Source organism: Spea bombifrons, chromosome 7, assembly GCF_027358695.1.
Source record: "Spea bombifrons isolate aSpeBom1 chromosome 7, aSpeBom1.2.pri, whole genome shotgun sequence".
Taxonomy (NCBI): Eukaryota; Metazoa; Chordata; class Amphibia; order Anura; family Pelobatidae; genus Spea; species Spea bombifrons.
This window is the reverse complement of record NC_071093.1, coordinates 11,946,900-11,971,194: the sequence shown is the minus strand read 5'-3', so window position 1 is coordinate 11,971,194 and position 24,295 is coordinate 11,946,900. Positions and strand designations below refer to the sequence as shown.

The 24,295-nt window shown below is 35.2% G+C and overlaps 1 protein-coding gene across 1 annotated transcript in view; it reads left to right on the top strand.

Annotated features, from left to right (window-relative positions):
• Positions 1-24,295, top strand: part of LOC128501692 (dynein axonemal heavy chain 11-like) — a 122,706-nt gene that overhangs the window by 73,223 nt on the left and 25,188 nt on the right. The window contains exons 56-73 of the mRNA XM_053471259.1: positions 2,275-2,508; positions 3,316-3,462; positions 6,234-6,347; positions 6,449-6,592; positions 7,147-7,329; positions 9,634-9,735; positions 11,019-11,153; positions 12,546-12,719; positions 12,926-13,161; positions 13,430-13,552; positions 15,838-16,042; positions 17,218-17,382; positions 18,886-19,026; positions 19,403-19,573; positions 21,967-22,089; positions 22,507-22,700; positions 23,233-23,381; positions 24,038-24,165. Coding sequence (XP_053327234.1) covers positions 2,275-2,508; positions 3,316-3,462; positions 6,234-6,347; positions 6,449-6,592; positions 7,147-7,329; positions 9,634-9,735; positions 11,019-11,153; positions 12,546-12,719; positions 12,926-13,161; positions 13,430-13,552; positions 15,838-16,042; positions 17,218-17,382; positions 18,886-19,026; positions 19,403-19,573; positions 21,967-22,089; positions 22,507-22,700; positions 23,233-23,381; positions 24,038-24,165 — 2,868 coding nt within the window. The remainder of the gene's footprint in view (positions 1-2,274; positions 2,509-3,315; positions 3,463-6,233; positions 6,348-6,448; positions 6,593-7,146; positions 7,330-9,633; positions 9,736-11,018; positions 11,154-12,545; positions 12,720-12,925; positions 13,162-13,429; positions 13,553-15,837; positions 16,043-17,217; positions 17,383-18,885; positions 19,027-19,402; positions 19,574-21,966; positions 22,090-22,506; positions 22,701-23,232; positions 23,382-24,037; positions 24,166-24,295) is intronic.

The window sequence follows — 24,295 nt, the reverse complement described above, 5'->3', positions numbered from 1 at the left end:
TATGTAAAAGTATTCAGTGCTGCAGATCCTTAAAAAGGTAAAAAATGCTTCCAGCCATGCTTAAAGTGCTCTCCTTCAAAACACCCAAATTAACAACAATTATAAAAAAAGTGAATGAGCATAACATATATAATAATTATTATTATTTTTATTATTATCTTTTATTTATATAGCACCAACAATTTACGCAGCGTTTAATACAATACATATATTCAAGGGGTATGACAAGACTAGAATTGACAGACTAAGACAAACCGATACATTAGGTGAAGAGGGCCCTGCTCGCAATCTTGTGGGTATATATATATATATATATATATATATATATATACATATGTAATTTGTAAAGCAAAATATCTTCAATAATTATATCACCCCAGTGATGCAAAGAGATGTGTAAAATATAATGCTTTGTATTATTGTCACTTATACAGGTCTTGTAAGATCTTCCTTAAACAGTTTGCCCTCCAGACATCCATATATATATATATATATGCGAAAAAAGAGAAAGAAAAGAGAAATCACAACCTGTCATATAATATTGAAAGTTCGCGAATACAATTATATTTTACACATCTTTTTGCGTCACTGGGGTGATATAATTATTGACGATATTTTGCTTTACAAATTACATATACCGTATGTATATTTGATGCTCATTCACTTTATAAGTTTCTTATAATTATTTTTCATTAGATGCACTCAAATTGGGACTGGCCTAAAAACTATTTTACTTTGTTTAAGGGTATGCTTGTGTAGGTGGGGTATCTATAAAATGCATAATAGTGTCCTGTAGAAAGACAGCAGTCAGACACAGGTACTCACTGTCACTTTGTTGATATGGTTAAAGCAGTAGATATACTTGAAAATGAATTGAACAGTGACATATTTCTACAACAGAAGTGACTAACCAACTCGTCACTTGTATGAGACACTCTATAAACCTTAACAATGTGGTCTTAATGATTTCTCTTGATGAGGTTCAAATTAGTACCACCGCACATGTGAAGAGCCACGGATAAGATGTAGTCAATACAATAAGTGATTTATTTTTTAGATTGAACAATGAAGTGCTGAAAAATATCTAATTGTCATTTAAACAGTAAGAAACAATGGTATACTAATGTCATACAGAAAGTGATGTCATATTAGTAAGCCCTACAGAATACGTGATCTGATTCCTTAATTGGATTTCAAGAAATGGAACAAATAGTATGAATATCAATGTGAATAGATTAATGTGAATATATATACATATATATATATATATATATTTTGTATTTGCGAACTATATAAATATATAAATATATATATATCTTACATATCTTATATATCTTATATATATATATTTTAATCTAGAAATATATCTTATGAACAGCAAAAGTTATTGTTTTATAGTCATTACATTTGGATTTGGATTTCTACAAATTTTAATTTTAACGAAAATGCAGAGGGACCACAATGAAACAAACAAGAATGAAGCAGAGAGCTTGAATTATTTGCATTTTGTTGTTCTTTTTCATTATATCTCACACTCTCTCATGCTCTCTCTTAATATCTCAGCTCAGCTTCTTGTCTTGCCTCTTCTTATTTTTGTCTTCTTTATTCTTTCTTCTTTCTTGGTCCCCTTTCCCTCCCGTTATCCGCTCTGCTAACCTTTCCTCCCAGAGTGCTTCTGCCACAGAACGGATCCTTGAGGCACACCACGGGGACAACCATACCCCCTAGAGGGGCAGAGGCTGTCTCCATTGGGCATGCCATGGCTCTGTTCTTTTGTGGAAGCTAGTACTCCAAGATGTCAGAACATTGCAGATGGATTCGCAGAAACACGTCTCTTTTTCTGCGGATCCACCTGCATAATTCTGGCCTCTTGAGGTAAATCCGCAAAAGACAAAGCCAAGGCATGCCCCACATCGACAGCCTCTCGCCCATTCCTCCGATTGAGGGAGATGATGTGCCTGGAGGCTTTGCCCTTTTGCGGAAGCACTCTGGGAGGCCAGACTAATGGAGTGGCTTTCAGGGAGAAGCAGACCAAGAAAGAAGACAGAAAGACAAGAAGAGATAAGACAAAAAGCTTAGCTGCAGAAAGGAGACAGAGACATGGAAGCCGTTGGCAGAGAAGATAGAGAGAAAGTGGGAGAGTGTGAGAAAGCGTGAGCGGTCGTAAGAGAGCATGAGAGAGAGTGAAAACAAGTGAGAAGTAGTGAGTGAGAGAGTGAATGAAAGGGCAGGAAACGAAATTTGTCGTTAACGTAACCTTTTTCCTTATTTCAGCATAATGTAAAAACCTCTATCAGCCAGTTCATAACATTTGCCCATACAAGTGTAAACGAAGTGAGTCTTAAATATCAGCAGAACGAAAGGCATTATAATTACACCACCCCTAAAAGCTTCCTGGAGCTCATTAAATTGTATTGGAATCTTCTTGGAAGGAAAAGGAACGAGTTAGCCCAAAAAATGGAAAGACTGGAGAATGGATTACAAAAGCTACAAAGTACTGCTTTTCAGGTGAGAATATGTAAATTAGGATATTCCAGTGTAAGTGTTGTGTGTGTGTGTGTGTGTGTGTGTGTGTGTGGGCAGTGGCATTAGCACATTTTAAGGGGGCAGTCCACTGACTGAGACTTTCTCCCCAAAAATGTCCCCTGAACAATATTTCAAAAGTAAGTTGATGTTTTCTACTATGAAAATGTCACTATAAAAATCTCAACAAGTCAATTAATTTATTGTGTACTTAAATAATACATCAATAATATTAAATGTGGGAAGAAGGGCTTATTTAAACATATTTCGTGCTAAAATAAGCATATTTATTTACATTAAATCATTACATTTCAATTGAAAATCATTCTCATCTTATCCTTGAGCAGAACATTGTTCTGAGGCTAAATATGTGTGTCTTACCATACTGGCCATTGTAACTACTCCATTGTAAGTATAACTTTTACAAAACAAGAATTATTTTATTAGTCTGGAATATATAAATGGAAATTGATTAATGAGATTATCATATTTTAGTTTTAAGCTACAGCCATTTAAATGAAAATACTAGATAAAAGAACCAAAAAATAGTAGAGGAAATAAACTCTCAATGTGCAAATCATTAGCCAGAAAATTCAATTTTTTGTTGCCTTCAAGCCAGTATTTTGATAAATACATAGAGATAATTACACATCCTCTAGAGGAACAATATAATTATACACTTTTTTTAACAAAGCCCAAGGCAAGGTTTACTCTTTAAGCTAAATTATTTTGCTATAATTGAAATAAATATGTTAAAACATAATTAGTAAGGTCTCTGTTGTAATAATCCAGGTAGAAGACCTGAAGTCTAAACTCGCTATTCAAGAAGTGGAACTTCATCAGAGAAACAGAGATACAGAGGCGCTTATTGCTAAAATAGGACAACAAACTGAGAAACTGAACCAAGAGAAGTCCGTTGCAGATGCAGAAGAACGCAAGGTATGAACACGAGAGATTGGAGTGTAATGCATTCATGGAACCTCGAGTTGGACGTGTCTCAGAGTCATCCAAGAAATAATTGAGAACCTTTTATGGAAATAATTTTAGTGTTGCATCTCCGTTTTATATGAAAAGACAATGGACCATTGAATATGTTTGTATGAACCTGAGTTGCATTATATAGTAAACATCACAGCACACTGTGCTAAAAACAAATGATGGATGCTGAAATGATATCCTAGGGCCATGCACAGCCATTGACCGTCCTTGACTATGGGGCAATGGGCTGGATACACACATATGGCGTAAGTGTTTGACCGTAGCATATGGCGGCGTATATCCGGTCAGCAGCCACACGTACATTATTTTATGGCTGCTGGCCTTAAAGTGCCAGGGCCTCTTTTCTCCTTCAGGCCCTGGAGTGGACAGACCTATAGAAGATTCCTCGTATTACTACAATGTATTTTTATATGAAACAACCTATAGACATAGATATTGAATTCCCTTGTTAAGAAAGTATTTTTAATGTTTTGTTAAGGAAGGAGCCCTGATAAATGTATTTTGTTATGCCCAGAGCTGCCTCAGTATAACACAATATCGGGTTATACTACAGAAAGCCACTTCTCATTTGATGATGGACAGGCAGAGATCTGTGGATCTTATAGGCTGGGAAGTCTTATACAACACACTTAGCTGTTCATAGTGATCGTAAATGATTGTTTTCGGAGATACTTATATAAGGAAATACATGCTTGTGGAATTATTGCACATTGTGCCCAGGATATTAAACTGAGTTATGTTTATATAAAAACAATTCTAGAGCAAAATGCTTAATATGGAGCAACCACCATGTCTACCCCATCTCTACGCTTCGAGCTTCATGTCACAACTTCATTTAGTAAATATGGCTTTTTTTCCCCAACATGAATGTTCCTCTCCAGAACTGTAAGACATAACTTAAGATTTTCACATATAAGCAGGAAAACATTTCATGTTAATTGTTAACTCAGCAAGCCCATGTTGGTATAACAATTGACCTTGAAGGGCGCTGGTCAAATCATACATATAATAATTGCAACTGTGTTTACAGCGAGGGGGGCAGTGTATGACCAAGGTTGGTAATTTGTCTGAGTAATGATGTTATCAATCATTTTCCATGTTCCTATTGTAAGAAAATTATTTCTCCTCCCATAATCTGCATATGGTTGTGACTGTGATCAAATATGTCATTTGGGTTTATTGGATTCAATTTGCACAGTACACAATTTGCCCAAATAATACACTTTCTATAGCGAGTTAAACATGTTGGTCAGCACCACATTTGTGCAAAATGATTCTGTTTGCTACAAATAGGAAATATTTGCAAAAATATTCTGGTCTTTCTGCCTTAAGGTTAATCCCCAAAGGGATGATGTTTAATAGGCACGCTTAGTTAGACATAGTTAAACAAGTTAACTAAACTGAAATCCCTAGGTTGTGATGTCTTACAAACATCACCCAATTTAGGTGTTAAAATGCTACTTTGTTTGATCTTGTTAACTTTTTGGCTCTTTAAACAAGAAGCTAATTGTAGAACCTGAAGAAGTCTCATTTATTTATGCCATCTAGCTATTAGGCTAGGTTTCCACTTGGGTTTTTGTCCTGCGTTTTTTTCTTGCCACTGCATTTACCTGCGTTTTGGCATTTTTTCTGGAGTTTTTTCTGGCGTTTTAGCCTTTCTGTGGAAATTGCTTTTTTTGACCTTAGGCAGTTTTTCCAGCCTTTACAAGTTAGAAGTTTCACCCAGCTAAAAGGGATTCGGATAAATGGCAAGTATCTGCCCCCTCCTGATGTCATTTACTTGGTAGAGTTCTACTTAAATGCCCCGGCGGACCCTTTTGTCTCTTTTCTGTGGTTTGTAAGGCATGCTTTATTTCGAATGTCTGCTCCTCTCGGAAGATTGGCCCCAAATGATGGTGCAAACTGTTTGCTGTTGCTTTTGGCACGCAGGATCCAGTTGGGTATGTTTGTTTGTAATGGCATGTTTGGTCCCAATGGTGTAAAATTCAATATGACCTTTGTTTTGTGTGAAACTGTTTGTTTCCAGCCTATTTCTCGTAGGACACACAGATACTGGGTCCATCCTCTGCATTGTAACTGTGGAAAAAAACGCCATAAAAAACGCCAAGGCAAAAAACCCACATGGCTTTTTCAGGGCGTTTTTTCTCTCCCATTGACTTCTATTGGAGAAAAACGCCAAGATTTCCTTGCAAAAAACGCCAGAGTGTCAACATGCTGCGATTTTGAAAAACTGCCACAAAGCACAAAAAAGCAAAAAAACGCCAAAGAGGACTGAAAAAACGCCAAGTGGATATGGCATTGTGCGATTTCCTATTGAAGAACAGCTAACATCTGGCTGCAGCGTTTTTTCACAAAAAAACGCTGTGTGGCTGAATTGGCGTTTTTATGGGCGTTTTTAGCAAAAAAAAACAAGTGGAAACCTAGCCTTAGGCAAATTATTTGCTGTTAGACTTAAGTGTCATGGTTGTGTTTCAATTTAAATATAATAAAGACTTACAGAAAATGTTATTCGATTTTACATTAGTCTCACGAGATTCTGTTCACTAACTACTAATTTGAAAAGCAACCTCATTGTAAAAAATCAGGGAGAAACATACCGTATATTCAGAAGATAGAGCATCGGAATTTTATAACTAAATTTGCAAAAAGAGAGCACTTTCCTTGTTTTATACAGGATATCTATTAAGTTCTGCGATTTATTTCACTCATAGATTGCTGCAATCCAGGCAGAAATAACAAAACAGCAGCAAGAATCAGCAAGTGACCTGGTAAAGGCAGAACCTGCCCTCCAAGCAGCCAATGCAGCTCTGAACACCCTAAACCGGGTAACTGACCTTATCATGCTATATATCATCACTATGCTTATCATAGAATATGTATATATATATATATTCTAGTTCTAATTGCTTATTTTCTCAATGCCCAGTTAAACCTTACAGAGCTGAGAACGTTTCCCAACCCACCAGTTCCTGTGACCAACGTGACTGCTGCTGTCCTTGTCCTTTTATCTCCAAATGGCAAAATCCCTAAAGACCGAAGCTGGAAAGCTGCAAAAGTTTTAATGAGTAAGGTAAGAAATCCAATCCACGTTGGACTCTTTCAGTCCTCAAGCAGTCCAGGTTTTCAAGAAATCCTTAAAGATGCCAAAGACGCTTTATAATTAGAAGAGGGAATATAATATTATTTTATTATATTAATGAATTATTCATTTATTATATTATTGTCTAAATAAGGTTCATCTTCTAAATATGTTGAGCCTTTAAAAGGTGTCACTAGCATATACAGGTTCTGTCACCTCTAGGACAAATGATCATTTTTGTGATGTCCTACTCAAAAAAAAAACATTGTATAATTTAGAATTTGAACCCTCCTGATGAAAAAAGACCTATGCATGGGTTCCTATAATTTGAGGCTGACTTTTCTTTTAAGTGTTATCATGACTACAAGTATATAAGAGAAATTAATTTGTTACTTCTCTTGGTGTAATTGTAATCAAATAATTAATGTTACATCCATATATCTGAAAAAATGGACTACTTTAAAGCGATTGGCCATTTTCATTTCTTCTTGAATTGTAATATTGTCATTTTTCCATTTTTCATCGTTTCCATGTATTTTATTTAGGTGGACGAGTTCCTTCAGAATCTGACTAACTTTGACAAAGCGCACATTCCTGATGCCACCGTCAAAGCCATAAAAGAGGACTATCTGAGCGACCCTGAGTTTAACCCAGAATTTGTCCGCATGAAATCCTCAGCAGCTGCTGGTCTCTGCGCTTGGGTTATTAATATTATTAAATTTCATGAGGTAAGATAATTAAATAATAAATAAATAATAAGCACGTTGTTATAAACCACTTTTTGTGATCTATAGTATATATAAATGAAGCCATGAAAATATATCAATGTGTATCGACTGTATAACTATGTCTAAAACTGTAATGATCAATGATGTAAATAAAAGCTGATGGGGCCCCAATAAAATAAGGTGAAGGTAGGAGATATTGGGTTAATGGCTAGTTTCTGCTTGTTACTCAACATCTGACCATGATTTACTAACGCTGATTTTTCACAAACTGCTGTTTTCCCTGGAACTAGTTTGTTATACTGAATATAGAAATGTGACAATGTGCAACATGTTTAGTCTTGAAATCACTTTGGCACACATTCCACCAATTCACAGAAATAGCTAAAAATGGAGAAGTGCTATAAAGACGTGTTATGTATCACAAAAAGTAGCAAGAGGAGCTCTCATTGAAAAGCACCTCTTCTCCTCCTGTTTATATTATGGACGCTTCTCCACCACTCCTTCACGTCTATTCTTTGCTCACACACACATTTTGGTGGGATGCTTGTGCGTTCTAATATTCTATTTACCCCGCCACTTGCGATCATTATGGCAGATAATGGCATTGCAAAATGGTATCATTTGGGTGATAGCTAAACCACTTTCCTGTTTTAATAATGGCAGGTTGTAAAGCGTACCTGGAAGTGATACATTATCATTAACCCTTTGAGTCCCACATTTCAATAGTATGTACATTGACCTGTCTGGCACTAAAAGGTTGCTTCGCCCGTGCTCATATGTCAATCTACGACCGAGCTGCTAAATCCACTGTTAGTATGATGTATTTTATCACCCAGAGCACATTCATCACAAGTAGAAATAAAACTTAGACAAAGGTGTATGTTCTCATTAATTGTGAGAGGCCCAATTCATCTTACTAGAGCGTAATTAATGCTGCATAGAATCTTTAATTTTTCATTATTTGTCATGATGAATATTTAGCTTTTCTCGTGTTATTTATCAATCTGCTCTCATATACTCTGGACACTTCAAAAAGATGTATGTAAGTAGCTTCCTAGATTTTTATTCTGGTGATAATTGCATGCATAACAGGAGTGTTTTTAAATAATTGTTTCTATTTCATTGTGTTTGCAATATTTCTTTTGATATTGTGTCCTTTTGTCTTTACTTGTGTTCTTAAGAAATATATGTTATTGATTGCTCTTCAGAGTCACTGGACATTTTGTAAGAAATGTGTCTTTTGTTAGTTAACTTCCAATTTTCACACTTTTGTTTTTGTTGATATTTGGTGCCTATATTTCTATTTTCAAACTAAATATACTATATGATCCATATTATTCTAATAAATACATACCCAAAGAAAAATATATAAACATTTTGTCTTATTTAAATAACCTGTGAAACATTATAAATTGTATAAACGTGATTAATGGCAAAAATAATAATAGCAAGGGGCAGTAGATTGTACCTAATGTATCGGTCTTAGTCTGTCAATTCTAGTTTTTTCATAACATTTGAATGTGTGCTGTAAAAAGCACTGCGTAAGTTGTTGGTGCTATATAAATAAAAGATGATAATTATCACCTTTATAGAAACATAGAATTTATTGGGAGAGAAGAATCTTCCTTGGTCCTTGGTCTCATTTTAGAGTCAGGGTAGCCATATTCCTATCCCATACATGTTTCAATTAACCTCTACCACTCCTGCTTGGAGGCCCACTTATTTAACACTACCTCAGTACCCTCTGTAGCTCTTAGTATAATTAAATTCAATTTCTAAGGCAGTTTCATTTCTTGATCCAAAAGTCAGGAACTGTTTTGCCTCTGGGAAGCAGAGATCTGTGCCAAAAGTCAACAAAACTAGTATAACTATACATTTCCTATATTTAATCCTCCTTGTAGCAAGTAACTAGAAGTTAGAAGTAAGCGGTCCATGAGAAAATATGAATTAGGGGAAATTCAACATTTTTAACAATTTAATTTGAATGGTCGAAAGCGATAGTGATATTTTTTCTGATGTTACATAAACCTTCTTCTTGCATGTGGCATTTTAATTTGCTATTTCAGCAAAGAGTACAATAGAACCTACATGAGCATTTCTTTATACCATTGTCATCTGACTCCGACAACCAAACCAGAAGAAAAATAAGCCTATCGATATGGGCAGATAAATAAGAACTAATTAATACAAAATGAAAGATAGTTTTAAGTATGTAACCAGTATTACCAAGGTGGTCTGCTAAGTAATTATTAAAGGTGTTACTACTGATAAACTAGAGTATATTTATATATATTTCATGTTTAGGTTCACTGCGAAGTGGATCTTAAGCGCCAATCGCTCATTCAAGCCAACATGGATTTAGCCTCAGCTGCAGAAAAGTTGGAAATAATCCAGAAAAAACTGGAAGTAAGTTACTTTCTCAGTCTTCCCTTTGCCATCCAGTCAACTAAAGCAACATGTCATATACACACATGCCCACAACACTCTATAAACCCATGTATCAAGACCTAGGTGCCAACCAGTTTTAGATTTGAAGTTAAAACAATGGGGTTTGTGCCTCCAGGTATTATTATTTGACTTCACCAAACAAAACATTAAACAGCATTAAAATAAATTATGAAGTGTATTTTGCATTTTAATTGCTAACAAACATTAACAGGCACACTTCCTAAATGTATCCTATTTTCCTTGCTGAAGCAGTTGATTTAAACATTGAATTTTCATTTAACGTGAACTATGAAATAAGTTTTGAAAGGGAGCTGATGATGAACAAGAAATGCACTGGGCATTTAATAAGGAGAACAACGGCATGATAATTAACGGGCATGCATAAAGATTCATGCTTTATACCAAAATTTTAATTTTGCACATAAATGTGCCTGATGTAGGCAGCATTTAATCACCTAGCTGACAGGAGTAACTACTTTCATTTAACCTTGACTGAAGATCATGAATTCTAACAGGTTTAATTGGGTACATCATTTAACAGAATGAACAGAGCAAATTTTTCTCAATTCACAGCTTCTGATTGACACGCACCAGCAAAACTGCGTTGCACAATTATGGCTGTTCTGCATTCTAGATCTGGACACCAATTGCAATAGCTTTTTGATGATAGCTGCAAAAAAAAAACAAACAGCATTTTTTTGAAAATGCAAATCATTTGCACTACTCCTTTTTCTTGGCATCAGCCCCAGCCAACAAATCCGACATTGGAAAGACAGAATATGTTATATTTTCATGGTTATTTTTTGTAATGATTTGGGTAGTAAAACTATACTTGCCGGTGGGATTATGTAAAACTTACCTGCAAACAGAGATTCCCAAAGAAAACCAGGCTACCTTCTGAATTCTGCCTGTTTTTGTTGTGTCAACATATTTAGAAATGTGGGTTGCATGAGTTGATGGATGAAGCAGCTAAGGATGAAAAGAAAAGACAATATTGGGTTCATTTAGGACAATCTACTACCTGCTAAGTCTGTTCTTTCTTTATTGTGTATACATAAAAACATAAAAAAATTGAATATAATCGTAGCCTTCTTCTGATTGCATAATGTTTTTATTGGGTGTTAGATGGAGAATAGGCATTTTCGCGATACATCATGATTTGCCTTATTTGCATAAATCTGCTACTATTTTTACTTGCTCAGAAAGTTTCTTAAATTGATGCTGAATGTGTTCATTTAAAGGAACTAGACACCAACCTGGCTGCCTTAACAACTGCATTTGAAAGAGCCACAGCCGAGAAAATCCGCTGTCAAGAAGAAGTGAACAGAACTAACAAGACCATTGAGCTGGCCAACAGATTAGTGAAAGGTCTAGAGGTGAGGTCCTACAGGGCAGGCTAATGAAGCAACCTAGAGAAAAGCACTTCTTTGTAATACACTACTGATCTGGCAATAACAGAGGCACTTAGCAAGAAACTGATGAGCTGAAAGAAATTATGTCATTATCCTGCATTTATTTTCGTGGTAAAAACGTGATTTTGACCTTTACTTTTTAGCATTTTGCTACATTTCTTTGTAGGGCTCCAGAAAGGCCGTGGCATGACTAGCATGCATAGTAAGCAGTAAATTTGGAATATTAAGTATTATGTGTCTGCTATAAATGTGATTAATTAAAACAGGAAGACAGCTCGTAACAATAAAACAATGTTAATGATGCTTTTCAGCACTTGTTTTCCAGTGAACATGATACAAAGAGACCTGGTCTTTAAAATAATTACCATAATAGTTAACCATTTGCATACCATGTTCATTCAAAGCCGCAAGCTTTTTTTCATGTTGGGTAAGAGTACTGGCCAGTGTCCTTTTTTTGCCAGTCATCTGTTCCAATCTAGCCGCTAAATCATTTCCATTCAACAATGTCCATCTGAAGATTAATTTGGTGAGTGCTCTTTTCTGCTTGACTGCTAAGCAATGTGTTATTCCATTGTAACAGTCTGTGATTGAATTTCAATTGCGTAACCAAATAAATGGGAGGCCAAGGTAGCTAAACCAATGCTGAAAGATTTATCTGAATTTTATTTATTGCCTTGAGGGTTTGGCTTGTTCCCAGAAGACCCATTGTGGGGCATTGAGATGTCTATATGGCTCATGTCCACAAGTGTTTGATTTATTTTGATGCTGAGCTGGGAGAAAGGAAGGATACATTCTGAGTAATAATAGATGTGTTTTAAAATGTACAAAAACAGCCACTTCCATATATTTCTGATAGATAGATAGATAGATAGATAGATAGATAGATAGATGATATACTGTGTATACACTATGTTGACAAAATTATTGGGACACCTGGTAATTACACCAACAGGGACTTTTATGACATTGCATTCTAAATTCATAGACATTAATGTGATGTTGGTTCCCCCCATTTGCAGCTATAACAGTTTCTGTGGGAATCTGTGCCCATTCATCCAGCAGAACATTTGTGAGGTCAGGCACTGATGTTGGACAGGAAGGCCTCAACATAGGTTACCGCATAATTGAGAGATACTAAAAATTATTGAAAGTTGATGAAGGGGGATTCATAAAAGAGAATAACTGTGCAAGCATGGTAGATGCAGGCAGATCCAACAGTGGTGTAAGAAGAACAAACAGGAAGCTGGGGAGGCAAAGTAGTTTTAGAGAGAGAAGAATCAAGCAAATGAAAAGGGCCAAATTATGAGCAATCACGTTCCACAGTGCTGATAATATCAAATTTTTTCTTCTTGCCAGTCCGAGAATGTCCGATGGGCTCAGTCTGTTGCTCTGTACCGTGAACAGGAAAAAACCTTGTGTGGAGATGTTCTTCTCACTGCATCTTTTATCTCCTATGCTGGATCCTTCTCCAAAAAGTATAGATATCAGCTTGTTGACCATTTGTGGATGCCCTACTTGGCAAGCCAGAAGGTATGGAAAGCAAGCTATAGAGCAAACTATAAAGACATTTATTTTTCAAGAAACACAAGCTGTATAATTATGTTGTAAAAGTCAACCAGACAGCTGCACTGTTTTGGTTTTACTGTTATCAGTCACTGTTACATGAGATGTCTCTTCTTTTTCTGAGCCATTGGCTCAATGTTGACTGAGCATTGTGTTGTCTTTGTGGGTTGTAGTACCCCATTCCTATGACAGAAGGGCTTGATCCCGTAACTATGCTCACTGATGACGCAACTATTGCAAAGTGGAATAACGAAGGTTTGCCTAGTGATACCATGTCCATTCAAAATGGCACTATTCTCACAAACTGTGAACGGTGGCCTCTGATGATTGATCCCCAGCTTCAAGGAATTAAATGGATTAAAAGTCGATATGGATCCAGATTAAAAGTCGTTAACTTGGGCCAGAAAGGGTAAGATTCAGAATAAATGTAGTTTTGTTAGCCTTTTCTTTTAGAATAGACTTTATTTTATGATCGTTGATCTCCAGTGCTTGGAGTAAAAGTAAAAAGTCTGCATGATGTTATAGTATAAATCAACTGTTTATATGAAATCCTAAATATTTTCAATGCCGGCAAAACTTCATAGTAATTGAATATCCAGCCAGAATATCCAAAATATCTACTGCTAAGTATTTTATAACACAATGCTTTGTTGCACCAATGTTCATCTTATTTGTAGGTATGTTGACATCATAGAGCAAGCAGTAGTTGCTGGAGACCCTGTTCTGATAGAAAATTTAGAAGAAATCATTGATCCTGTGCTTGATCCTTTGCTTGGAAGACATACACTTAAAAAAGGAAGGTAATGTGCCCAAAGCCAAAAGACATACTCAAAAGGATTCAATTAGCTCAACTCAGGACATACAGAGCTTAAAAAGTCTGCGCTGCTGCCAATTCCTGCTTCGGTTTTGTACATAAGCATGTCAGACAAATCCTGACCAAAAGGGCAGCATAGAACTCGAAATTTGGGGCAATTTTTCTCTCTGTGAGGCATCTAACATAAAATGTAGATTTTGGCCTTCATGAGCTTTGTCAATGAAGTGTGGTTGTTAGTATATAGTAGTACATTTTTGTATAAAGCATTTGAAATACTTGGAATAGTCTTCCATCAGAAAAAAAGGTCTGTAAGGGACATATGGCTGTTTGAAGTGATAAAATGATGAAAAGTGAGCATAGATACAGGTACAATGAAGCCCAGCTTAAAAATATGTTAAAACAAATTATGGTAACATGTAGAAACAATTCCCCAGTGATGTCACCATCAGGGGAACCACACAGTTTCAACAAAATGTAAAAAAAGTGAAAAAATATTTTAAAAAGTTTTCATGAGCAATTCCTAAAATTAGTGTTGTATCTTTCCAAAAATACTGGCATGGAAGTAGTTAAAGTACTACCATTTAATATACCCATTGGATTTCTAGTTTAAAAAAGGTATGGTTTGATGGGGTAAATTGAATTGCCTGAGTACAAAGATATCCCAAATAGGACACAGGCACAAACTGGCCAGATGTCAAAATGTTAAAAACATGTGCAAACCTATACATTGGGTAGTATCAGATTTTGATGAGCACATATTGGGGTGTTGTTTGGCAGTGACACATACAAGAAGCTGTAAAATCATACCTGAAGTACTACGTGTGTAAAATAATTACTACCACAAAGTTTGACAAAGGATGGTAGTAGAATTAGTACATTGAAAGTGTTAAGATACCAGCATTTGGAATAGCATGATATGCTTGAATGGGAATAAATTTAATTGACCGGCTTCAAAGATGTCCCAAATAGGATGGCCATATTTGAAAAAATGGTATATGATATTTCTAAATTCAGGACAAATAGTAAAATATATATAGCAGGTTTTTTTCATTAGCTTTTGTAGATAAGTAGAATATTTTTCAAAGAAAGGTCATAAAAAGTGGGATTTTTCAGTTCATCATTATATATATTTTTTATAGTAAATTAGATAATATGATCAAAATAATCTAAAGAAAGTGCTTCTTGTTGTGAAAATGCATGCTGCGACACATCCGGGTCAACACTGGACCTAAATACACTACTGATTTAAATTGTAGTGTAACAACTGTGGATTTATAGCTGCCTTTCACTGAACTAGTGTTTAAAACACTATTCCACCTTTTCAGAAGACCAGAGTGCATCTTTTCGTACACTGCATCCCATGACATGTACAGTCTAATCAGTCTCTTTAAGGAGAAGAATTACAAACACGACCTTGTGACATAACAACAATCTACACATTTCCATCAAATCTCGTGTTTTAGGAATAATGAATCAAGCTGTCCTTTTTGATACTACCAACCAATATTAGTAAGCATCTTAATTATGGTAAATATGTGTTTCTTTCTAATTGCAATGCCCCTCCAATTTCATGTAATGCCCCTAGTAATAAACAGATCTGATTTAATAACAAATAATCAGTAATTCAGCTCTGATTAGGGTCATATAAGTAATCCCATGTCAAATTGAGCTAATCAATTACCGTCATTTATTTCTAAGGCAGTAGACTGGTAGCCCAGCGCTTTATTATACTAATTACACCCTTACCTGCTGTCTGTATCAATTTTATTCACATTTTATTTTTCGGCTAAGCCTTCCAAAACATATTTGGCACCCTTAGTTCATGACTGTAGCGGATTCCTCTCCATGCTGAGTATTGATCTGTTGGAATACACCAGCACACTTCCACGCTACACTGAAAGGTATCTTTAATTTCTCACTCCCTTGGGGGTATTTGATTCAAGGAGTGATTTCATGGCGTGTTGTGACTCAGAAAATGACTACTACTTATTACACTTTTGCTTCCAATTCTGAATTTCAATGATTGTTGACTTCAAAACAGTATTCCAGGAGCTAAAGGTGATACAGAAACTTAGGACGTCTGCAGTGATTGCAGCTGGTCAAAGTGGTGCTTTCAAAACCTAAAATTTTGTTTTGGTTTTTATTCTTAAATAAGGTACAAAAGTAAAAGTGTTTTCTCTCTATACATATTATTTATACCAGTTGTGTATGGGATATAATCTGTCTCTTTCCATATTTTTTATGTGCCAATTTGCTGATTTTTTTGTATAGGTATATAAGAATTGGGGATAAAGAATGTAAATTTCATCCCAAATTTCGACTGATTCTTCATACTAAACTTGCTGATCCTCATTATAAACCTGAAATCCAAGCACAGACAACTTTAATCAACTTTACTGTTACCCGTGACGGCTTGGAGGATCAGCTTTTGGCTGATGTGGTTAACCTGGAGAGGCCCGATTTAGAACAGTTCAAGGTATAATGGCAAATAGAGTCTGATGGGTTCTTATGCCACTTCCTTCTTCCCTAAGAAGACTGATGTCAAATGGTGTCTTTTTAAATTCAATCACTAATTCCTTAAATTCACATTAAACTCTGAAATATATTTTTCATTTAACGTTAAGAAAATATTTAATTTAAATATTCATCTTTAAAAAACCTTAATATTACTATTTTAAACTATAAAATGTATAGTCTGTGACCCTCCAAATGTTGTTAAACTGTAACTCTCACACCTGTCATAGTTTTGACTTTAACCCTACAAAGACTCATAAATGAATGGCATTGTCTGCTTCATCTGTACATTTAAATATGGTATTGTTGTTGCATTTTTATGTTTCTCATTATTTTACATTATGAACATTTCTGATATAGTAACTACTAGTGACTTTGCACAATAGAAGAACTGGTTTAATTTTTTTTAAGCAGCAAAAATGATTGCATTATTATATTATTATTATTATTCTAGTCTCTGTATAATTAGGTTGGTTCCCATGCATTACTATTATTAGCCATTTATTAATGGGCATATAAAATATATAACAAAATAATAATTAACTTGCATAGCCTCCTAAACCAATTAATTTGTGTGCAGACCACAGTTAAAAAAGAGTGTTATGAAGTGTTCATAAAGTATGTTAAGCAAAGTTGGAATGGTATTGTGGAAGTGCTACCAGACACTCAGTAAGAGAATACTAGGAGTAATACTAGGAGAATACTTGGAGTAAGCATTTCTAATTTAGTTCTATACTATATATTACCCCAATTTTAAATTATTCAGATATAAAAATTGATATTGGCATTGTATACCTCAATAGCCAGATAATCATCTAATCATCTAATCATCTTGAAGTTACTTTTATTATTTCTGTAGCAAGTAAAACTGAATCCAGTACAAAAAAGCAAACTAATAAATACATCTATTTTAAAGGTTCTCATTGAAAGAAAAGAAAATGAAATTAATAAAATGCACTAATTTAAATGTACCCAGTAAAGCCACAATTATGCTTTGATATTAGTCTTGACCTTTACTGTTACAGGAATAATGTACAATGCTTAGTAATGAACGAGATTAAAAGGGTAACAAAGTGTATTCCCATTGTTAACATTTTTGGGGAATTACAGGTCTAAAACTTGCCATTTTCTTTCCAGTCTGAGCTCACAAAGCAACAGAATTATTTTAAAATAGAGCTGAAAATGCTTGAGGATGAATTACTGACACGCCTATCGGCAGCTGAAACTAATTTCCTGGGGGACACACTCTTAGTGGAAAAGCTGGAAACCACAAAGCATACAGCGGCAGAAATAGAAATGAAGGTGAGCTAAAGTATTTAAACGATATCTCTTCAATAGTTTACCAAGACACATGGTGCTTTTCTGTCGATGATCTACTGTGGCAGTCCCAGAGGATGATGACTCAAGTGCAGTGATGTTACTTGCCATTTCGCTCATGCCTTTTATTCCTCATGGACCCCATAACTTTATTGTACCATCTACTTAATGCGTCTAAGCTACCCCATTATTCTACACCACCCACCTCTTATAACCTCCAAAATTAAATCTGCACGGGACAGCAGAGGGCCAGGGCACATGATAAAACCACTTATAACAGTGTGGGTGACATTGTTACAATGAGGAAGGGTATTTTAAAAAAATATCCAAAATATACCCCAAAACCTCCAGTTAAAAGACCATTCAGTGATTTTTTTTTATTTATTTTTTTACAAGGAATTGTTTTGTACCTGATAACTCCACTTTAATCTACCATGGAACCAGGAAGAGTGGGAAGTTAAAGTCATGTTAGCTGTAATATCTGTTTTACGATGTACTACTTAGAAAAAGTTGCAGTGATTATATTTATTTGGCGTTGATCCAATCCCATGGAGGAGATAACATTAACCGCAGTTTTACTTTTTTTAAAAAAAAATGTGTTATGAAGTCAATTATGCATATTCCTCCAGACCCATAAGCGTGAAATATGATTTATAATATTCATGGCATCGCAATGAATATTTTTATTTGGCTTTCTGAGCACTACCTAGTGTTTCACTCCGCATCGTACGCTAATATTTTTTTTTTGTCAAGTTAAAAAGCAATAGCATTTGTGACAAACTTTTCCCTCTCTGATTTTTTAGGTTTTAAGTTGAGACCTGATGTCTCCTACATTTCATATTACAAAATGTATCTTTTTTCCATAGGCCATTGGAATAATAGCCCAAATTGATGTATTTAGGCAGTGGTGGGGGTGGATTTCAGTAATGACCTGATACTGGGACTCTTGACTGTCAGATGATACTCTCCATAACTCACTTCATCTGTGCAGGGTATAGGAGGGCAAGTCGGCTTCAACCCTACACAGGAAGGATATTGGTGCCAGGCTGGCCTAATTCATGCCCCTGTTTGGTATAATGGTCCTTTTCATATGCTGTAGGGGTCTGGTTCTGTCTTGGCTTCTTCCATGCCACGTCAACTCTGGACCTCCCCAGAAAAAGCATAAAGATCTAATGTGAAACAGGACTGCACCTTCTCTGATTCCTTTTTTTACACCATTGTTAATAACAAGATATAGTGCCACCAGTGAATTCTAATATTTCATATAACAATTTAGCGTTTAATAATGTAAACTCCTTTATTGTTGAAAGATAAAGAATTTGAATGAATGACAAATTTCCCGTGCTCCAATGTTACAGGTCTGGTATGAGTATGATTGTGGGAAGCCCTAGTTTATTGATTATTATTTGTATATTTTAAACTATATATTTTCTATTGGGTTATTTGGTGTTCACACTTTCTTATACGCTTACACTGTCTTATACGCAGGTGTTAGAAGCCAAAGTCAATGAAGTGAAGATCAATGAAGCTCGGGAAAATTACCGTCCTGTGGCAGCAAGAGCCTCCCTACTCTACTTTATTGTGAATGACCTGAAAAAAATCAGCCCCATGTATCAGTTTTCCCTTAAGGTTCGGTGAAAAGCATTTATGCCTCCATAGTCTTTGATAAAGCACATAAAGTTATAGAAATAACAGCCAGCTTGCACAACAGCAATCGAGCCTATAACCATATATTACAATTGTTCTGTTCTATAATAAACAATTTAAAAATGTTTATAAAATATATTAGCAGACAATATGAATAACTAATGTTACATTTTGCTCTTTATGATACTTGTCTTTAAATATCTCATTGTATGCATATATTTACATATTTGTCCAATCTAATGCACAAGTATAATATACACAAACTATATGAAGGGAACATGGTAGGCTTAAATGAAGATCATAGAGGATACTGCCACAGCCATTATGTTTGACAATATGCATTTAATTATATTTCCAGGCTTTTAATAATGTCTTTCACAAGGCTGTGCAGCAGGCAGAACCCGCCGATGATGTCCGATTGAGAGTAAATAATCTTATTGACTGTGTGACATACTCAACGTTCATATACATTAGCAGAGGTCTGTTTGAAAGAGATAAAATTACATTCACTGCACAACTGGCATTTCAGGTACAGTATGTCCACTTGGGTAGTAACTCTAGAAACGGTTGTGTCTCTAAATGGATGGGGCCATTCTGAACTTATCCATAGCTTGATTCACATTTAATCTAAGACCTCAGTTGCAGTTCTAAAATGAACTAGTACATCCGGGAGAGCCACAACTCTTATTTGGAATATGTGAAACCAAGGACTTTCCATAATTTCTAGCATATAGCTCTGGTTTGGCTTCTGGTGAACAGTTGAGAACTGTTCATCTAGAAGCCCATCTAGTCTACCTGTATACAAACAGTCGTTTACAATATATTAATCTAGGAATATATTAAGAAAGCATAGGAAAAGCAGGAGTGTGGGAGAGAAGCTAAATAATAATTGACTTCCACCTAGGAAGGAGCTAACAACGATAACGGATGATGAAAGTCTTTTCTGTCACAGCACCAGAGATTTAATTCAGTCATTACACAGTAATGTGTAAGAACATAATGTCTGTCAAAATATGACATTACTGGTGTACAACTAAATGTGAAGTAGCTCTGCAGAGAATTTGTGGTCTCAGGGCAGCTTCAAGGTACATCGTCAATATACCTAGACTGTTGAAAGTTATTTGTATAATTTGTCTGCGGCCATCAACAATCATGCAAATGGGCATCGTTCCCTCCACCTAATGTCATTCTCTTTATTGTGAGTCTACTGTCAAAAATATAGATACATTGGATGTTAAGTAATGCATAAAAACAAAATCTGTAAAAAAAAACATAAAAAAGTTTTAAAAATTTGAATAAGAAATTGAGTTGACATCATAATTAAGATTAGAATCCAATACACCAGCTCATGTCCCAAAATAAATTATTTTTTTTCACTTCAGTTAAACTAAACCTTGGTGTATATTTAACAAAACCTGCTTTAGAACATATAGATGCTTACAAGGACCACAATTCGAACCACAAAGAGGAGAATGAACAGTTTAGCTTCATACTTATCTTCATCTATTCTTGATGATCCAGACAGACATAGTTATTGTACTAAATTCTGGTTAAAGCTAATGCTGGCTCCACCAAATATACATGAAACAGAATAGATTACTTAAGAAAACGGGAAACTGTTTGATTTGTGACTCGTTTCCAGCAATTGAAACATAAAGTAACAGTTTTAATTTGTGAACGTAAGATTTGTTAATGCAATCCTCTGAAAGTAAACAGACAGATCTTTGGCTCTCTGGGAATCATCTTCAGACTTAGTCATAATTTCTATTAATTTAGAAATATAAAGCAATATGTGCATGTGGCCTTGATCATCTCGTTTCTCTGTATTTATCTTCAGTGAAAGTATTTCTGGAGTTTTTCTTCAATGAATCAACATCGTTTGTTTCCAAAATAAGTTTTTTTGTTTTGTTATTTTTTCATTCTGCCATTGATGACTTCTTTTTCATTTTATTGGATTAAAAGTTTAGGAAAATAATTAAGTGAACATCTATCTTTGTGCCAGTTAGTCTAATGGGAGAACAATGTTAAATAATGCCCGTTTGCACAATAATTCAATTGAATCCCAGATGTTTGGGAATAAAATAAACCTTGTTATGAGAAGTGTGTTCTCCAGCTTAACTTTAATTTAGATGCACAAAATATACTCTTTATTAGGTTTACTTAGAAATATAATGGACAGGAGCCACAGCTCACTATGTGTTGTTTTCTATTTGATTTTTTTTGCTAAATAAAAGGCTCACATGTTGTATTGATTGAATAAATCCTTTGGCATAGCCACTCATGCTGTGTTCCACAACTATTTTTCTCAGACATCAAAGCTCACAGTATTTAGCCAAAAAATATCCAATAATGCTCTTGAAGGGATGATCGTCATAAAAATTGTGTAATCTGCACCACATAATTAAAGAACTGTCTTTGACCTCTGTAGATTAGAACTCCAAGATACCCCAAACTTTGCATTTTAGAAATAGATTATCCAAGGGCTTATTATGCTATAGTTGGAAAATTACATAAATGCTGTTTTCACCAAGAATATATTTTATTTTCATATACATTATTTACAAATTATTTATATTATTAAAACATTGGCAATTCCAGACTATGATGCTGGGTACAGGGCAAAGTTCCCCATAAGGCAGGATAGGCATGTGTCCAAGGCACCATATTTGAAAATGGTTCATCTAAGTTCTCGTGCAGTCTATAAAAACATATTAATGAATACAAGCACTAAATATGTGTGTTTTTGGTGCTCTTTGCTGTAGACAGAGTACTCTTTTTTTGTCACTTTCTATTTAAGTTGTGTACAAATAATACCAAAAGGCCCTAATATTTTACCAATTTGGAAAAGAAGACAGTTGTAATAAAGCTAATAGGTTGTAATGTTTCAGTTGACACCTGCTAATAATGGTTCTCCCCTTTCAGTTGTTATTAATGAATAAAGAAATTTCTGCTCATGAACTTGACTTCCTACTACGCTTTAACATTGACTACATCTACCACAGCCCTTTGGAGTTTCTTTCCAATTCAGCATGGAGTGCAATAAAGGTATGTTTCAAACAAAACAAAATACACAATAAAACATAGGAAAGGTTTATCCAGCCTGTGTTGGTCTGGTTGATCCATAGGATCTTCTACTACAACTTCCATTACACACTGCTGGTTGAAGGTGATAGTAGGCTTAACATGACCAAGAAGTGCCCATGGCCAAATTCTGGATAAAAGGCCCTGAATCCGGATCATCTACAGAGTCTTAGAATTTAATGTATTTTGATTTAGCTTTCATGTTTTCAAGGGGATTGTCCTGGTGCAACATTAGAGAGAACACAGAAAAAAGCAAATACTTTATTTTTGTGTACATGCCACGCACATATTTGTGTTCTACCTAAAACATATTTGTTAATGTTTCTCTAAAAGCTTAATGGTTCTATTTTATAACTGGTAATCTATCTACTCATCACACAGACAATGAGTTTTATGGATGAATTCCGAGGCTTAGACAGAGACATTGAAGGATCACCCAAGCGCTGGAAAAAGGTTGTTGAATCAGAATGTCCAGAGAGGGAGAGACTGCCACAAGAATGGAAAACCAAGAGTTCTCTGCAGAAAATGATTATGATACGAGCTCTGAGACCTGATCGAATGACATATGCTGTCAGGTATTAATGTTTAATCTGATGTACGAAGTTGCATTGTGCTTACATACACAGTAAGAATCAGATACAGCTGATCAGTGCAGGTTTTGGGGCTAAGATGTCTATGCTTACAGGTTCACCTTCTCTGTGTTCCTTAAGCTTTTATTATAAGTAATATTTAGCATAAGACCATTGGATGAGTCACCACTGACAATGGAGTAATAAAAACCAATGACAGCCGTTGACCTTGAATAGATCATGTACAGATGAGTACAAATTTCTGGTACTAACATCAACAATACCAGGTTCCATAAGCATACAATTGTCAGTAATATAACATAAGCTTTATCACAACTAATAGCTGATAAACAGAAACACCCTTGTTAGTCTAGTATTGTCTTTGTTGTGGCCAGACTATGGCTCCCCAGTGCTTTCTGGTACAAGTCATCATTCACATACAGCCGTTACTTGGATGGCATAATAAACAAAGCGAGGAAATAGGTGGACAGACATTCACTTTGTTTGCTAGGTGCACGTATAATGTTCATTTTTGTAGGAACTTTGTTGAAGAGAAACTGGGAGCCAAATATGTGGAAACACGAAAAACTGAGTTTGCAAAGTCATTTGCGGAGAGTGGTCCTGCCATGCCTATTATCTTTATCCTATCTCCTGGTGTTGATCCATTAAAAGACGTGGAATTACTTGGTAAGAGCAGTCCACCAGGATAGACATAAACTACAAATGTTTGTTTTTAAAATTTGATTGAATCACTTGTAAACCTCATCAGAGGCAGCTAAGTATTCCTTTTATGTTAAATATAAAACAATTCATTCAGTGCATACACATGAATAAGCTTTCAGGTGCCAAGGTTTACATTTAAGTATTCAATTGGTGTTCTCTATTTCTCGTTTTCCTTGCTTGTTGTTTATTGAAACAAAATTGCATCGTATAGGATGCTGGATGCAATTAACATGTGGTAAAAATATACATTAACAGTGTACATTACCTTAATCAAAGCCATTTACGAAGGAAATTGTGTCATTTGTCTCCTTTTTTTCCTCACTCACCACTTTGTGCCTTGTTTTGTTTTGTTTTGTTTTTCCTGTGCGTTTGGAAATAATGAAATTTATGAGACATTTTACAAAATAACTGTAAACTTAACACATTTAAATCTATTAAATTACTTTTGATGCAGTGATATATTATTTAGATAATAGTGTGTAGACAGCCAGTAAACAACCTGTGAATTCCGTAAACTGCGTTTCTATATTTGTGATATTTTCCGGAGCATATCACTGTCAGATGTTTTTCCTTCTGGTTGGGCTGTTAACGTGGGTAATATTATTGCCTTTTCTGTTTAGGAAACAAGCTCGGATTTACGATTGATTCAGGAAAGCTTCACAATGTATCTTTGGGCCAAGGTCAAGAGGTTATTGCAGAAATCACTATGGAAAAGGCATCAAGAGAAGGCCATTGGGTTATTCTACAAGTAAGCGACATTGTTTGTTTTTACGTGGCTCCTAGAACAGCTTTACTGAGTAATGTCACTTGGTCCTTTTGGCTTGACATGCCAAATGTTTTTTGGGTAAAAAAAAGAGAAAGCTTGTTGTTTCCATGGT